This window comes from Falco punctatus (assembly GCF_963210335.1).
Source record: "Falco punctatus genome assembly, chromosome: 19".
In the NCBI taxonomy this organism is placed as follows: Eukaryota; Metazoa; Chordata; class Aves; order Falconiformes; family Falconidae; genus Falco; species Falco punctatus.
In genome coordinates, this window is record NC_137599.1 from 4,299,207 (window position 1) to 4,316,841 (window position 17,635).

Below are 17,635 nucleotides of genomic sequence, written 5' to 3' on the forward strand. Positions count from 1 at the left end.
TGCACAGGAAGCTCTGCTGGCCCCAGTATGGCAGGCAGCGCTGCCCAACCCCATCTGCATCCGCAACTACATCCCCACCCCCACCCCCATCCCCATCAGCATCCCCATCCCCATCCCAACCTCCATCTCCATCCCCATCCCAATCCCCATCCCCATCTGCATCCCCATAACCCCCCTGCATCTGCATCCCCATCCCCATCCCCATCCCCATCTGCATCCCCACCACCATCCTCATCCCCACCTGCACCTGCATCCCCATTCCCATCCGCATCCCCATCCCCATCTGCATCCTCATCCCCATCCCCATCCCCATCCCCACCTGCATCTGCATCTGCATCTGCATCTGCATCCGCATCCCCATCCCCATCCCCATCCCCATCCCCATCCCCAGCTGCGTCCTGCCTGCTCTCCTGCCTCTCCTGTCTGCCACACCCCAGACCCTCTCTCCAAAACGCACCCCCCTGCCCAGAAAGGCCCAGGACGGGCACTGGGTGTCTGGCAGGCAGCTCGCAGCTCCGCAAAATAACCTGAACTCTGCCCTGGCCAAGGGTTTTGGTTTTGGCTGAGCTTGTGATTTTGGTGGTTTAGTTCTACCAGGATGCTGGGTGCCGGTACCAAAGCAGAGCAGGGCAGAAGGGGTGCTGGTGGACCCCAGGGAACTGGAGCAGCCCGTGATGGGGACACAACTCCTTGAGCACAAAGCATCCAGCACAGCATCGCTCCCAGCTGTGCCCAGGGATGGGGCTGCCCTCGGAGCCAACTATGGACCCCAGGCCATCACCTGGGGTCTTCTCCATATATATATATAAAAATATATGTAAACACACATAATTATTCCTGCTAGAAAGCCCCAGCCCCTTTAGCAAGGGGAATTTTGGCCTGAATTTCTCCATTTTGATGCTTTCAGTGACAAAGCAGGAGGGGTGAAGGCAGGCGGGGGAAACCCAAGAGTACACAAAGGGCAGCTGTGATAATTTCTTAAGATCAAAGATCCAGCCTTGTGCCCCTGGACCACCCTGGTCCCTCCTCACCGAGACATCTCAGGTGTGGGCAATGGGGAAAGCAGGGACAGAAGATGTCCCCAGGGGCCCTTGCTGAAGGGTAAAGGGCTGGGAGAGGCTGCCTTGCACTTTGTGCTGGGGTGGGAGAAGGGTGAACCATTTCTGTTGCCAGTTTTAGTAATTCTACATCAATATGATTTCCTAATGAGGCAGCAGATCACATTAGCTGTTCCTTCCATAACTTCTCATGAGATACGAAGCCAATGAATGAACTGCTGCTGTTGCTCTGCCATTCAAAGACCTCAATAAGAATTGCTACCTAAAAAAATACCCCTAAAAAAAAAAGAAAAACTCAGTGAAAGAACTAGGTCCTTAATATTTAAAAACACTTGATTGACATCATTAGGAATAACCAGCGCTGCTTTCAGAGGCGCAGACCGGCAAAGGCTGAGCCCGTGGTTATGTTAACACAAAAGGCTGCCGAGACCCGGCCAGACTCATTACCATCTAATAGTTTCCGCTGAAATGCAAACACCCAATCTTAATCATTTAATTTTCCAACAGCATATAAACACACAGTCGGAGGGTGTCTTAGACACTGCTAAAACCAAATAAAACCATACCCGGTGCAAATAACCCTGTGCCCGAGCCAGCTGCATCGCTCTACTGGCAGCTCTGGCTGCTGCTGGTCGAGGTGGGGGACAGAGGAGGGGGGGAATGGGGACAAGGTCTGGTTTTGGGGTGGCGGTGGCCCAGAGCTGCTCAACAAGTCCCAACAAGGCCAGTTTATTTGGTGCCATCTGGTGGCAAATTGACCCCAGCTGGAGGAGCCCAGTTTCGGAGGTGGCCAGTCTGGTCCCACCCGGGTGAGGTTTGCCAAGTGCCGCATCACCGGAGGATGCGCGTTGCTCGTCCCCTCCCCAGCAAAGCACCCTGTGTCACAGGGGGTGTGATGGGGAGCAGTGGGGACCCCTCAGGTGATGCCCAACCACCTCCACCTTCCTGAACTGGTCCCGCCCTTCCTCCAGTGAAGATGAGCTGGGACAGACAATGGTGGCTTGACCCCCTGTCTGTCACCAGGTGACCTGCCCAGCCCTGCTGGCATCAGGGCCACTGCTCTCTTTTGCAATAGCAAGTGGAAAACAAATGAGGTCAAACTGGCCTCACTGCAAATCCTGGCCAGACCAGGACCCTCCAGCCCCTCTGGGCTCCCCACCTGGACCAGCACACCGGTATGCGATGGTGACAGCGATGGGGAAGGTGGTGACTGGCTGGAGGGCACAGGATGGGAGGATTTGCCTTGGGCACACCGCTGTGGTGTGGCAGCACAGGCATGCACGGCCGTGGGTGGTGGGGAACAGTGACCGTGGGGCTCTGTGTCTGTGCCAAAGTCCCGGGGAAGCTCCCCGGAGGCTGCCCTCCAGCCACGGGCACTCCCATTAATCCAGTGCCAGCACTGGGATTGCTGCTGGTGCGCGTCGGTAATTACAAATGACTCAGCCGTTTCCAAAGCAAATGAAGTCATTCGCAGTAATCTTCCTGCAAGTGGCAAACGCTCATTTACCAAGGGCTGGAAATTACTAATCGTGTTGCTTCCATCCCACCTGACAGCAAAGAAGCAGGGTGTCCCCAGCCATCGCCAACCATTTCTGGCTTCATTTCAGGCTGTGGAAGGAAACGGTCTGCACAGGGTGGCTCGGACTACGAGGAGACCACGATGGCTGGATGATGCCTCGGGGGAGATGGGGCTCAAAGCACCAGCACTGTGAGAATTCCTGCAAGGGGAAAGTGGGCATTGTTTTTGTAATTAGCTTTCAAAATCAGATGCTTTCACCCACTCGAGTTCCTGGACCCACAGAGCATCCCCGAGAGGTGCGTGCTGTGTGTGACAGCGTGATGCAGAGCGCAGGGGACGGTGGCTGCCGAGCTGCCACTCCATATCCAGGGTTTGTCTTTATGTGCAATACAAACTGGTTTTTAGACTGGTTTTTTTATACCCCTTAGGAGCCAGCAGTGATTATGGGGGGATGCATTGCCTCAGCTGTGCTTACTTCATCTTCCACGAGTCTTAGGCAAGGTTGCTGCCTCCTGCCTGTGTTTCCTCATTTTGGGAATCTCTCTGGCTCAAATTTGTCTTCAGGGAAGCAGGATGGCATAAGGGATGTGCTGTCATCTCACTGCCCTCCCCCTGTCATCAGAAGGCAGCTCGGGGAGTCATTGCTGCTGGGTCATACCAACGCACGGCTCATCCCGGCTTGATGCATCACCATCCCGGTGTTCCCGGTCTGACGGCTGCCGATCACGCCCCGGCTGCTCCTGCTCTGCTGCTCGGCTAATTTGCCAAAGTTTGTTGATGCTAAGCATTCATTGCTTGCACTGAAAGCAGAGACCCGTGCAGTGAGAGCATCGCGTGCCTCCGAGGGGCTGCATCACGTTCCTGCTCCAGATGCCTGGTGCAGCATCACCCCCTGCTCCCAGCTTGTGCTGCAGGTCTGCTTGCACCAACATGGTGCAGGCGTTGGGTTCATGTCCAAGGTGGTGGCAGAGGGTGTCTGTCCCTCCTGGTCCCCAGGGGACTGACCCTGTTTCATGACCACTGCCTTGGTCGTGACCATGATCCAAAACACAGCTTCTGGTGGAGCCCACCTCTGGCTAACCAGAGGATGGGGACAAGCTCCTGGCCTTTGAGTTTGAATAAGGATAAAAATTTAGGTGAGGGTTTCCAGAACAAGAAGTTCCATAGTTACAGTTAAAAGTGGGGCTGAAGAGCTTCCAAAGTGAGGGTTGCTAGTAAAATTGTCTGCTGAACATCCTCAGGGTGTCTCTTGGCACACATCTCAGCCTGGGGTTTGGTTTGGCAAGGTGGCTCTTACTGGGGACAGCGGGGTCCATCCCCAGCAGAACTTTATAATCTCCCTGTTCCCTCCTGGGCCCTGGTTTTCTGTGATGCAGATGCGGGTGGCTTATCACCATCCACGCCATGACATGGAGCAACTGGTCCTGGGCTGTCACCTCTCCCCAGTGTAGTTGAGTCGGCTGATGAGGGTCCTCACCCCACCTTGGTGAGGTCCTTGGTGAGAAGAGGTGGTATGTCCAGCTGGAGGGTCACTTCTGCCTGCGGGAGGTGTCTCTGGGAAGTGTCCTGGGCACAGCACAGCCGCGGCTGCCTTTCTCCGTCCCCATCCCACGTGCCTCAACACTTGCATTTCCCTGTGCCCAGACCGTGTTTGCTGCCCGGCGCTTACGATGCCGCTCAGCATCTGTCCATCACCCGGCAGTCGATCCTCCCTCAACCCACAGGGCCAGGAGGGGTCTGGGCAGGGATTAGGGATCTGCAGCCCTAGTGCAGTGGGGCTGTGCTTTGAAGAAGATGGAGCCGGGCTGACATGCACAGGTGCGTGCGTGGTACCCGAGTCTCCTGGTTCCTCTCTCTCACTCATGCCCAGACCTTCTCCCTGCCTGACAGACGTGCTGGGGGGCTTAAAAAGGGACATGCCACGGGGACAGGCTGCAGCCAAGCACAGCCCTGCCCATAGCTGAGCCTGTGCCCTGTCCTGCTACGCTGCATGAGATGCATCAAGGCCGTGGGTTGTGCTGGTTTGTGCCTGGTTTGACTCAAGAAAATCTCCCTGGTTTTATGTGCACTCATGCTAAAACACTCCTAAATTCCCTTCCTCTCCTGTCCTCTCCCCTCCCTCTGTTCCTCCATGCAGGAGGGCAGCTAATGACACCCCCAAAGGGGCTGAGGCTGCCATGGGGGGCCTGAGGACATCCAGAGCAGGTCCCCTGCCACCCCTTCTTGTCCTACCACTGGCAGAAGGTTTCCTTGTGCTGCTCAGCCCTTCGCCCAGGCGCTTGAATCCTTCCCACAGATTAGAACAATATTAGCACCAGCAAGACTGATACCAGGGCTCTGTTCAGAGCAAGGCATGCTCTGCCAGAAGCAGGGGGTAATCAGCACAGTAATTAAATGTGCAAATAATGGGAATTTGGGAGTTATAACAAAAGGCAGAGAAATAATCTGGAAGGGCTTGGAGAAATTAAGAACATAGAACAAAATCTAATCAAGCAGAAAATAGCACGAGTGGAGCCAACGGCTGGGGGCTAAGGCAGCTGGCCTCGGAGCACTCCTCCCCTGGCATCTGGGGGTGTCTGCGGTGCCGTTTTGGGGGCAGAAGAGTTTTTGGAGAGGTCTGTTCCTGCTTGGTGAGCAGGTCTGGCTGCAGGCTGGGTTCCTGGGAAAAGTTCCCAGATCTGTGCTATTGGTGGACGGCAGATTTTGGATGTAATATTGATGCAAATAATCACCCAGAAGAGCAGCCTGGGGAAATGCAGCTGATGGAGGTGGAGGAAAGATACTGAGGCTGGTGGGAAGCTGGGCTGTTTAGGGGGAGAAAGTGGTTTTTCACTGCAATGGGCTTGCTGGGGCTTATATATTTTGTGCAGACATAGTGTTCCAAGACGCAGTGTTTCCTTGACACGAGCTCAGGCACGCAGAGCTTTCTGGCCGGGGGGAGAGAAACAGAAAATGTGAGCTGGTTTTGGTCTGCTGGACACAAATCCGCTTGTGAGCATCCTGGGAGGGGCTCATGGTAGGGGAGAGCAGCAAGGGGGAGCCAGGCGCTGGTGCTCATGCTGAGCCTTGCCTGGTTTTCCATGGGGGAAAGTGGTGGCCAGTCATTGCATCGCTGGGGAAGTGGTCCACGAGGCTGGGAGCCAAGCCCAGGGGGCTCAGCACTGTGCCACGGGCATCCCGGGGGCCAAACCTCAGGTGACACCACCAGCACTGAGCGATGTGCCCAGCCACTGTGCCTTGGTCGTGCACAGGGGCATGTTGTCTCTGACGACCAGCAAGGGGACACCCATGGGGTGGAAGGACCTTTTCCCTCCACCAACGGAGACCCCAGGTCCGTGGCGCACAGGCAGGGATGCCTCCATTGGACAGCAGGCACCAGCGAGCCTTGTAGATCCGATCCCAGCCTGACTTCCAAAGCTATCCCAGACTCTCACCCAGACCCATCTCCCTGCACTCCCTGAAGCAGCCCCTTACCAGGTGGGCTCCAACATCCTGGACACCCCCCAGGCACAGGTGACAGGGCTCAGCTCTGCAGGGACACACTGCAGCTGCCTCCTGTCCCTCCAGGTGCTTTCTCCCAGTGCCTGAAAGGTCCTTTCAATATGTCCCAATCAAAGAGGCGGTGTGGTGAGGAGCGAGCCGCTCTGATGGAAGAGTGCATCCTGCCAGCCCCCACCCCATCCTTGTTTTCCCATTTCCCAAGCCGGTGACCTGGCAGCAGGACTGAAGACAACACAAGGCAACAGACTTGAAACTGCAGATCCCATTGCTGCTGGAAGTTCACCTGGGCTCAGCAAGGTGTACTCAGCAAATAACGGCTGTCACAGACCCAGTCACCTCTGGCGTGGGATGTCTTAGAGCCCCACACTGCCAAAGCCCAGGAGAAGGTAGCAGGGAGCTCTCATTGCCTATTTTCCTTCTTATCCCCCAGCTGAGTGACCTTTGCTCTGTCTGGGCTCAGTATCCCCACATATCTCCCAGAACTGCAGCCCCAGGGACCAGGAAACAGAGGCACTGACAGCACGAGCCATGGGGCAGGAGCGGACCCGTATTCCACTGGCTCTGACAGATGGGACTTGTGGAGACCCACAGGATGCCAGGACCTGGGATCTTAGGAAAGCTCACAATGCCACAAGCTGTGAGATGCTACCAGTGGGGCTGAGCAGCCCCAGCACTGGGACCAGATCTCCCCTGCAATTGGGACCAGTAGCAGAGCTCACCTAAACTTGCATCCTCTAACTCTCAGCTTGTTTCCCTGGGGGAAGGTGGTCCTGAAGGCTCAGAAATACCATCGAGGGGTGGGACGGGACACACACACAAGCCATCCCTGCTCCACAGCCTTTTGCAGGGGGAGGCTTATCCTGGGGATACACCGCAGGGAAAACCAGCCTGGGAACGCTCCAAGGAGCGGTTTGTTTGGCCCCAGCAGCTATAGCAACGAGCCCTGCTGCCGCTCTGCTCGCCCCATCGCCCGCGCACCTGCCTGAGCCATGGAGGTGGGGGCAGCGAGGGACCCCCATGGGGTCTGGGGGGACCCCCCAGTAGGGACCTACATCATCCCGCACAGCGTAAGCCCTGGGGAGTGGTTCTGTCTCTGGATTTATGGAATAGTCAGGGCTCATGAGAGTGGGGTGGAGAAAGTGGGGTGGGGTGGGAGGAGAGTGGGGCTGGGGTCGGGGTTTCGAGTGGGCACTGGGGTCTGGGGCAGCAAAGCTGCTCTTTGCAAAATGCTTCCCTGCTCCGGGCAGACCCCGGGGTCCTGGGAGGGCGGCTTCTGCACAGGGACATGTCCCCAGAGGTGGGGACCCACCAGGCGTACAATTCAGCCAGGCTCACGGGGCTGCCCCCCTGGAAGGATGGGGGTCAGTGCAAGCCACCACCCGACTCCTTGGCTCTCATCCCTGCTCCCCCGGGGCCAGCACCGCTCTCCTCCCTGCCACCAGCTCCTGTCCCCTCTCCTCCCTGGCTGCTGCAGTAACAGGGCACTAAATTAAACAAGAGTGGGAGATTTCTGGGGTTTTCCTTCCCCTCCTGCCTTTCAGCTCCAACCCAAGCGATCTCCCCGTGGAGCCATACCGGTGCCCCAGCAGCCAGTGATGATCCTCCAGCAGCTTCCTGGGACCTGCCTGGCCCCTGCCACTGGACCCCCACATGTCCGGGGAGGTGCGTGACGGTAGACATCGTAGAGGTCAGCGTTAAAACCAGCTTATCTTCATCCTCTTCTTTTTCCCCAGCCTTTTCAGGATAAGAGGCAGGTGGGGGGGCTGTGCCTACCCTCTGCAGCCTCGCAGGGCTGGCCACACCATGCTTCGATGCCTGCTTTGTCCCATGGGATGTGACTTTCGGTGATTTTACAAACCTTAAAGCCAGCTTTGGCCACAGCAGGATGCTCCCAGGGAATGTTTTTGGGCTGTTTTTATAAATCCACCTCTCTTTGTTCTCCCAAACCCCATTTCACGTGGCTGTAGGGAGCATCACCAGGGAAAGGCAGGGTGATACAGGCAATTTGCCTGTGCTAGGTGGGACCGGAGTGGGACACATGCTAGCCCCAGAGCCTGTGGGAGGTGCAGGCAGCAGCAAAGACCAGCGTCTACAGGGGCTTTGCCCAACCTGGTGCAACCCAGGGTCCATCAGCCTGGACTGGGGGAGTGGACAAGCAGAGACACGGAGGCTTTTGGTCCCTGGGACATGCCAAGGGTGAAGCCGTGCAGTGTTGTGGAGAGGGCGGAAGGCTGAGCCGTCTTTAAAAATACATGGAGGAAAGGGCATGCTGGAAATCGGTGTGGAAAGAAAATGGAGACCCCAGCCCGGCCCCTCGCAGCCCTGCGGTGGGGGCTAGCTGCCCTTCCAGCAGGATGGGTGGGCTCCATGAGGAGCTGCCAGACCTTTGCATGCTTCCTCCTCCCGGCTCAATGCCTGGCTGCTGGCCCACTGCCTTCTTGCGGCCCCGGCCACCTCCCGGGCTGTGCTGTAATGCTCCTCACTGGAGAGCCAGCTGCCTCCTGGGTGCCCTGGGAGCCTGTCCCTGCAGCTATGAAAGCGTTTTGGGATCTGGCACATGGGGCACGGGGATGCCCAAACCCTTTTGTACCCAGGCTGCAGCTAACAGGGGCTCAGAGGTCTCATGCACAAAGCCAGCAGGATCTCAGAGGCAGCCCCTCCAGCAGGTTTGCAGACATTTTGCAGGGGAATTTCAAGCCTGTGGCAAATGAGGATGTTTTAATGGGGATGCAGAGCCAGATGCTGTGCTTCCTCTGCAGTTGGATTGTCCTCAGCAGCGGCCCCGTGGCTTCGGCATCCAGCCAAGAGGGCTGGGACACTGACCTGTATGTATACAGCTGCTCTGGGTCCCAGCCCCCCTGTGCAGAGCCAGGCAGGGGCTGGGGAGGCACTGAGCATCCCCAGCCAGCTCCTCTCCTGGACCCCACTCCATAGATGCTGGCTTCTGGGAATGGAGATGGGGTCAGCACCCCCCACAGCCCAGCTGCAGCTCCTTCCTCCTTTGGGGGCTTCCCAGCTCCCCGTGCATGATGTGGTACAAAGCAGAGCTGACCCTGGCATGCTCCCCGTGCGGTGACACCCCGAGGACACCGGCTCTGCTGCCTGGTGCCAAGGCAGAGGCTTGCCAAGCCGCTGAGTGCTGCCAGGACCAGAGCATTTCTCCTCCGAATGGGTGGAAAGTCTGATGCCTCCAGCACCACTAATCACCTTTTGTGAGCAGCCTTCAGCAAGCCAGACCAGATGTTTAATCACATTTGCAAAGAAGAAAAGGCTGAAATATAGCTATTTTAAAGCTTTATCCAAGCAAAATAATTTTTAAATGCCACATGGGCCTTCCAAATTGGGGTGGGGGAAGTCTGGCTTAGCTCCCACTGCTTGGGCACAGGGACAAACCTTGGTGCCACCCCATCCCAGGCACTCATCCCATGGCTGTGTTTCGTGTGCCCTTGCTCTGATCTCTCTCTGACGCAGAGCCCCTTACCCTGGCAGATTTAATCGAGTTGATGATGATTCAAAACTCCCAAATGCACCAGGTGGTGATGAACAACCTGGCTGTATCGGCATTGACGTCCTTCGGGTTCGGGCCATCCCCGGCTGCTGCCCAGGTAAGGGTCAGGGGTGCTGGATCAGCAAAGGGACCATAGGACCAAAGAGGTGGGCAAAGGGACCTTTCCAGGGCTGCTCATGAGCACGGGATGACCCTGTCTCACTTATGCAGAAACTGGGTGGTCTCAGCCCAGCTCAGTCCAGGCTCTGCAGCCCCTTGGAGCTCTTTGTGCTGGTTCAACCCCCAGCTCTGCCAGCACAGGTCGCATCCAGGCTGCTCGGAGGTGGTTTAGCCCAGCTGGGAAGCGCCAGGACCCTCCGTGCATGTGTGGCGCAGGCAGGGTGCAGTGCTGGGCTGCGGCAGCCGAGCAGCGAGGCTGAGCACTATTAGGCAGGATGGCTCTGCAAGGGCTTTCATTTCAAAGTCCATCTTGAACCAAAATAACATTCAACTTTTCATCTCCACGGGGGGGGGGGAAAATGCCGCTTTCTCAGCGGGGGCAAGAGCTGGGCTGCGGGCAGCTGCCTTGCTCACTGCCAGCTGGCAGCTCCAGGCAAGCACCCTCCCAGGCTGCCCACCCAGCGCCCACCAGTTCACCATGCTGGCCAAGACTGGACCCTGCCTGCTGTGTCTCAGCGGCTGGATCAAACAGGCTCTTCCCAGCAGCGTTCTGAGGTCCCATCTGTGGGGCTTCCACCTCCTTGCATCCCCCACGGCCGTGTTGCCACGCTGTCTGACCGTGGGGCTTTGTGTGGGGTTGAGGCCACCCAGCTGGACCCTGGGAGAGCTGCGCAGTGCCAGCGGCATCGCAGCCAAGCACAGCTCCGTGGGAGCTCCCTCCCTGGTGCTTTGGGGAGCAGTGCCCCAGGGAGACAGCTGCTGAAAGGCACCCGGCACAGCTCTGCCTTTTGTTCCTCCCTGCAGGAGATGGTGGTGCCTTTGCAGACCGGAGAGGAAGAGGAGACTGTGGTTTTCCACCATCACTACATCCCCTGCCCTGGTCCCGCTCCCATCCTGGCATGGCCGGTCCTGATGCAGGATCAGAGGCCGGTGGCCCTGCGGTACCTGGGCACAGGCTCATTAGCTGAGGATGGGGAGCCGTGAGTAACAACCTCTGTGTCACCTGGAGCAGGGCTGCGTGCGTGTCCCTGTGGTCCCTGGTGTAATGCTAGGGCCAGCACTGACTCCTGTCTTTGCTCCTCTCCAGCCGCGCAGTGCCCCCTCCTCCACCCCCCAGTGCCACGGGGACTGTGGGACCCAGTGTCCTACCAGCATCAGGTAAGGACACGTTCTCCCCATGTCCCTCAGCGAGGGATGTCTTGCCCTCAAGCATAGAATCGTTTAGGTTGAAAAAGACCTTTAAGATCATCAAGTCCAGCCATTAACCCAGCGTTGCCAAGTCCATCGCTAAACCACGTCCCTCAGCACCGCATCGATGCATTTTTTAAGCATGCGTCAACCAGGCAGCCCCCAGTCAAAGGCTGAGCCCTCCCAGCTCCCTTTATCCATCAGATCCCAGGGGTGGCCCTTGCACATCCTCCAGCTCTCCCTTTCTCCCTGCAGAGTACTACAACATGCTGGAGGAGAGGCTGTGAGCTCCGTGTTTCCCAAGACGGTTTCTCCTCCACGTCCCAGCCTTTGACCCCAGAAGATCCTGCAGGTGCTGAGCATGGGTGCTCCGTGATACCTATAGTTTCAAGGTGGCTCATGAGGAAGAAGACAACGTGCCGAGCAAAATCATTTTGCTCGGCATGTTGGCTTCCTCCCCATGAGCCACCCCCAGGCAGGGGGTGTCACAAAGCCCGTCACCAAACCCCAGGTAACAGCGTGACCCCAAACAGGGACAGGCTTTATCTACATGCTGCAGAGGGCTTATCCCCAGCAGGTTAGTGGTGACATCCCAGTCCCAGCTGGACAACGTATCTCTGCCAAGCACCGTGAGGACTCTGGGGCAGGGCTGAGCTGTGTCCCTGTGGCTGGGGAGGGCCAGGTGGTCCTGGTCTTCATTAGTCTCTTCAGATCTCAATGCAGCACGTCGCCTGTAATTAATTTGCTTTGTTAAGAAAGTGCCCTGCTGTCATTAATTAAGCATCTGTAATTACCCAGAATGCTGGCTTTGTGCCTAAACACAGGGCTGCCTCCAAGCTGGGAGGGTGAGGGGTGGGTGAGACTCTTGCACCTGGTGGGAGGGTATATCAGTGCCTGATGTGGGTGCTGGTGCAATATGGGGAGCTGCTGGTGGTTGCTGGGAAGTAGAGGGGAATGCTCCTGGTGAGCACAGTCATCGGATGGCTGGATCTGGCCTGTAGCTTGCTCCTGGTGGGGATGCAGTCGGGGAAGCATGGAGTTCCTCAGGGTTTGGCATCCCCTCTGCTCTTCAGAGAGAAGGGGGAAGTGGGAGCAGATGTGTTTTGGGTGCTGGAAGCTTTCCCCTGTGTCAGCTACCACCCCAGCCCCACTGAGGGGTGATGGCTCTGCTCTGACACTGGTTGGTTTACAGGCCAGTTGTCAGGAGGCTTTGCCTTAAGAGCAGAGGTCCTAGCAGGAGACTTTGGGGCTGGTGGGTCATCTGGAGCGCAGAGCACGTGGAAAGATGGTGCCCAGGCACTTGCACTTTAAATTCCCTCCTTCTGCTCTCCCTGGGCACAAGGACTGCCCTGCCTCCCCTCTGGGGTCCCAGTGGAAAGGAGGGTTTATCCTCCCGGAGCCCAGGACTGAGCTGTGCTCTGGCACAGGTAGATCTTTCCCTGCAGCAAACCTCAGCCTGGCTCCTGCTGCAGCTGGAGGAGAAGCTCCCAAATGTGGAGCAGAAGAGCCGTGTTGGGCTGCGTCGTGAAGGCATGTCCGCAGCTGGGAGCAGCCCGGCAGGCTATGGGACTGGCTGGGCAGAAGGGATGGAGATGATCCAAAAGCACAGCTTCGTCTGATGGGCACCAGGCTGGTGCACGAAGGTTTCCACATCCATATAGACAGAAAGGGAAGAAAGAGAGGAGTCACCTGGTGATGGGGTGGACAGGAAGGGTGAGCTCAAGATATGGCCCAATCTTAGGATGAATATGAGAATAATGAGAGCAATGGGAGGGTGAGGCAACGGGGATTGCAACACCCATGGTGGAAGTAACCCCTGGAGCCCTCTGTGGGTCACAGTGACTGGACTGTGGCACCCACCAGCTGGCAGCATGGAGAGCATCGTACAGCTGGGAGCCTGAAGGCATCTGTGTGCACCCATGTCAGCAGGGATGGGGTGGGAAAAGCAGCCATGGGCATGGAGGGGAACGGAGCAAGGGAGGTGTGGAGTGGTGTCAGATGAGGGGCAGGGCCGCTGGGGTAGACCCAGGTGATGTGGTGGCTCTCCCCAGCGTGGTAAATAGGTCTCTTTGCCCCAGAGCTCTGGTAGGTTGTGATGGGAAGGTATGAGCGGAGCCCTCTGCTCACAGCCTCCTGCCCCGGGGGTCGGAGACGAGCCAAGGGGTCTGGGCAGCATCGTGTGGGTGTCCCTGGCAGGGCTTGGGACATGGGACAGCCAGGCTGGGAGATGCTGCTGGTGGGTGAGACCAGGCCAGAGTTATCTCTGCAATGACAAGCAGTTAAAATCAAGGCCAGGGTTTCCGCAGGGTTGGCGGGGACCCGGCGTGTGCAGTGCGAAAGCAACAGAGCAGAAAGAGAGCCTAATTACAGCCCTGTGCGTGCTAATTGCACCTATGTAAACACCTAACGCAATGCAGCCCCTGACTGCCAACTGGGGCGAGGGCTGACATCTCCTTCAGCCCAGGGTGGCAGTGGGAGGGGGGGGTGGCGGGGCTCAGACCTCTGTGGCATTGCTGGGACCTTGGTGACAGATGCTAGGGCTCGGGAGGGGAAGGGCAGAGGGGGTCCTGCAGCCCAAGAAGGGGGGAGCACCGGTACCACGTGCCTGTTGCAGACCCGGGAGGGAACAGCAGGGAGATATTTTCTAATAATCTGATACTCTGCAGGGTGAGGTCTGGGGATGAGCCACGGTACCAACAGGGAGCTGCAACAAGATGTGCCAGAGCGATGGGCAGGGACCAGAACTAGCTCCTGCTGTTCCTACCAGCTGAGGTTCCCCCTTTCCTGGGGTTGGGGTCCCTGTGGCCAGGAGAGGTGCCCAGAGCATGGGCGCCTTTGTGGGCAACGGATCGCATTGCAACGAGATGCTCTGCAGTTGGGGATTTCCCAAGGCACTGCAATGGCTTTTAACAGCCTAGGTGGGCACTTATCAGCAGGTAATACCTTGGGTGTTCCAGGGTCCCCGGCGTTGACTCACCATCACTCTCCACCCTTAGTGGGGTAGCCTGCCTCCCACCTGAGCCAGTCCAGCCTCCAGCCGCTGTACGGGGTGAGACACACACAGCACCTTCCCCTGGACCAGCCCCAAACACCCACGCACTGCTCTGCTGATACACCTGATTCATCTGCCATGCTCCTCAGCACCCCCTGCTCCACTCGCCCTGCTCCTGGGGACGTGGGCTGAGCTCCCCAGCATCCTCTTGCCAGGACAGCATGATGGAGGTGGTCCTGCTCCACGGGTTGCTGCTCCTCCTCCCCTTGGCAGCCCTGCTGCTTTACCGGTACAACGCCACTTTCCACTACTACTGCAAGGTGGTCTTCTTCAACTGTTGGGTTGTGGCCATGGCCACCATCCTGTCCCCCTTTGCAGCTCTTCGGGGACGCTCCGTGGAGAACATGAAGTGAGTACAGCTTGGGGGCGTGCCTCTGGAGTGGAGATGGTTGGGGCTTGGCTGTGATGGAGGAGCTGATGTGGTCTTGTGGACACACGCTCTCTCCTGGGCTGGACATACCCACAGCTGCATTATGGCTGGTGGTTGAGCCCTGGGGCCACAGTGAGGGCTGTGGTCATGTCCGTGTGGCAATGAAGGGTGCATCTACATGTTGTGGTACGGTGAAGAGGTGCTGGCCATGCCCAGGGAAGGTTATGCCATGATGGAGGTGGTCATCTGGGTCAGAACTAGTGGTTCCTGGAGGCTGAAGTAGCGTAAAAGGGATCGTTCTTGGCCATTGCAATGTTGGGGTCATCGGCTGGGTGAGTGATAGGGGGGTTTGGCAAAGGCTGGAGGTACAACCATTAGCAGGATGCAGATGCACGCCCATCACCGTCTCCCCGGCAGTTCTTGCCCAGTAGGAGCCCTGGGGACTGCGCTTTGGCAGAGGGATTTGGGGATGCAGCGGTGCCATCAGCTGCAGGGCATGGGGCAGTCATGTTCTGGTGAGTCGTGTGCTGGTGCTGTCAGCTGTGCTCGGGGGTGGTGGCAGTACTGGGATAACATCTCCGTGCAACATGAGAGGAAGGTCTAGTTGCTTTGAAGGGTGTTGCAATCTTGTTACTGGATTCCTGGGCATGATAGCATACCAGAAGAGATATAATTATGTCAGAGTGAAAAATGTCTGAGCTTGTGGCATTTGCTGAGCTTGAGCCATCACGTATTCATGCTGATGGGTTGTAGGCCCTGGGCAGGAGTGTGGTCAGGGGGTTGATGTTATTAGGCTGTTGTGTAGCCTCTCTCCCTCATCCTTTCTGTGCAGAAACGCTGTGCACGCACACGTGCCCGGAGGTGCTCCGAGCCCTGGCGCAAATGTTTCCGGCTTAGTGGCAATACCCGGGGTGATGCAGCGGTGACTCACGCTGCCTTATCTTATCCCACCGACACCTTGCAGCCATCCTCCACTGGAGCAGCACACCCTCTCCTCCTCAGCCTCCAAATCGCAAAGCCTCCGGCTTGGAGCACATTCCTGTCATTAGTCCTTGCTTTGGGGCATTGCCACCAGTGTTTTGCTTCTCTGCAGATGCAGTGATCTCTGAGCCTGCATCTCCCAAGGGATGGGTGGTCTTCTGATACAGTGGACCCTCAAGCATCATGCTTCCTTATCCCTCTGTGCCTGCCTCTGCTTTCTCCTCCCAAACTTCTCATCCCTACCTGGTGCTGAGCGCTTGCTGACAGCCCCATCCCCTGCCCTGTCCCCTGTGGGCTCCCTGGGACCAATTGCTGCCAGATGTGTGGACCCTGGCACGGGCACTCTTCATGCTGTGGGCTGGAGAGTGCCTGATTTCAATCCTGAAAGCATACCAGCCTTTTACTGCCACTCTGTGTGCTGCAATCCCCGTTGCTCCATCCTCCCTCCATTCCTCTCGTTACTCTCATACTGAGTGTCACCCTTCATCATCGCTGCCATCCTGATGTTACCTTTCCTGTCCAACCCTCCCTGGATGGTGACACTGCTCTTTCTTGTTCCCTCTTCCATCTGCCTGGATGAAACCTCCACCTCTTCCTGACGGTGCAGGTCCAGTGAAGTTTTTCTTTGTGATTTCCTTGAATGAATGAGCGTTGGTTTTCCCTTCCCTGCTCTTTTCCCCCTCCAACTGCAGCACAGAGCTTGGTGCCTGCAGGGACAGTCCCTGGAGACATCAGCATCCCTGCAGAGCTGTTTCAAGACTGTTCCTCTGCTTGTCCAGCGCTCGTCTACCTACAGCTCAGCACCTCTTTTGTGCAATCCAGTCTCTCTGGCTTTAGGTATCTGTGAGCCCATTGTCTGGGTTTCCAGCCTGCATGCACCAAGCCAGCTGTGCATGTGGGGCAGCCTCAGCGTGAGGCTCACCCAGCCAGAGGCCAGTTTCCTCACTGGAATGTGATGATTTGCAGCTTGGCTGCAGGCAGACATCCCATCCCTTCTCTTCTTGCTTCCCCACCATCCCTGGAGATCAAAAAGCCTGATGTATTTTTTCCTCCTACCAGCTTGTGCTGGCTGCTCTTCTTCACGAGAAGCTCCAATGAAGACTCTCTACTACTGAAGTAGTAGCTGCTTTTGCCTTAGGGATGGTTACAAGTTTAGCTCTGAGCTATACAGGCTACAAACCCGCTTAGAAAAGCGAAGCATCAGAGACCGAGCACAGATCCACCTTGGGACACACTATTTGCTCCTTGCATCTTGGTCCCTGTGTGATGGTGAGGAGCTGGAAAATATCAAGCAGCCTCCCCCTGTGTTGACCTGCTCCCTACATGTGTTCTTGTGCCCTAGGCTCCTGTGTGCTGCCATCCTGCCCCTGAAATGGTTTTACGGCATCAAGATACAGGTGTGGGGCTCTGAGCATCTGAACATCAAGGAGCCCTATGTGATAGTTTGCAACCACCAAGCTTCCCTTGACCTCATGGGTACGTGCAAGGGAAAGGAGGGGGGGGAGCTCATCACTGCATGAGCAGCCTTTGGGGTGCTCCAGGGGTGGACCAGGCTTATCCTGGGGTTCCCACCGAGAACAGCACCAGTATCTGTACAGGGTGGTGTGGTAGGCATAAGCCAGAAGAGCTGGTGGGACAGGAGCTCAGGGCTATGGGTGTGCGACAGAGAGGGAGGGCTGGGACAATGGAAGATGATGCCAGGTGACTACAGCCACAGGGCTCGCTGGTTCTGGGTGCCACCGGGCAGGGACGGATCATTTCCTTTCCCATCCATCCTCCAGGCATGGTGGAGGTCATTCCTGACCGCTGTGTGCCCATCGCCAAGAAGGAGCTCATGTACATGGGCACCGTGGGGTGGGCCTGCTGGCTCAGTGGCATCATCTTCATCGACCGCCACAAAAGAGAAGATGCAATTGATGTCATCGCCCAGACGGCCAAGACCATGCGGCGTGAAAATGTGAGGGCGGGCAGCGGGGGGAGTCAGGGAGAAAACACTGATGGGGGAAGGGGGGTGTGGGGAGGACTGACACAGCAGGTCCCAGGGTGCTCTGGTTGGGGTCCATGCTCACGTCTCTCCCCATCCCGTGCAGCTCCGAGTGTGGATTTTCCCTGAAGGCACCAGGAACCAGGAAAAATCCATGCTGCCCTTCAAGCGTGGGGCTTTCCACTTGGCTGTGCAGGCTCAGGTAAGGCCATCCTTTCCACTTGCCCTTGACAAAGTGGGGTGGGCACGCACCCTGAGGCAGTGGGGTGGGAGACATCAGCATCTTTTGGGTTCTGGAGTCCCCAGGGACAGGCA

General features: G+C 57.3%; 2 protein-coding genes across 4 annotated transcripts; both read left to right on the top strand.

Annotated features, from left to right (window-relative positions):
- Nucleotides 1-13: 13 nt before the first annotated feature.
- PRR29 (proline rich 29) lies at nt 14-16,551 on the top strand. 3 transcript variants are annotated; one of them, XM_080369474.1, is made up of 6 exons: nt 14-7,145; nt 7,620-7,740; nt 9,568-9,683; nt 10,550-10,725; nt 10,833-10,903; nt 11,189-16,551. In XM_080369474.1, the coding sequence occupies exons 1-6, from the start codon at nt 7,068-7,070 to the stop codon at nt 11,218-11,220; spliced, it is 594 nt and encodes a 197-aa protein (XP_080225600.1). In that variant the 5' UTR covers nt 14-7,067; the 3' UTR covers nt 11,221-16,551. The 3 variants fall into 3 exon arrangements, with proteins under 3 accessions (XP_080225600.1, XP_080225599.1, XP_080225601.1); XM_080369473.1 differs by having other exon boundaries at nt 10,833-16,551; XM_080369475.1 differs by lacking the exon at nt 14-7,145 and having other exon boundaries at nt 7,575-7,765; nt 10,833-16,551.
- LOC308055478 (uncharacterized protein) lies at nt 14,147-17,546 on the top strand (the record flags this gene model as incomplete). The annotated part of the gene is made up of 3 exons (XM_080369446.1): nt 14,147-14,334; nt 16,454-16,812; nt 17,118-17,546. 3 exons carry the CDS (start codon nt 14,147-14,149, stop codon nt 17,447-17,449), a joined length of 879 nt encoding a protein of 292 aa, XP_080225572.1. The 3' UTR covers nt 17,450-17,546.
- Nucleotides 17,547-17,635: the final 89 nt, after the last annotated feature.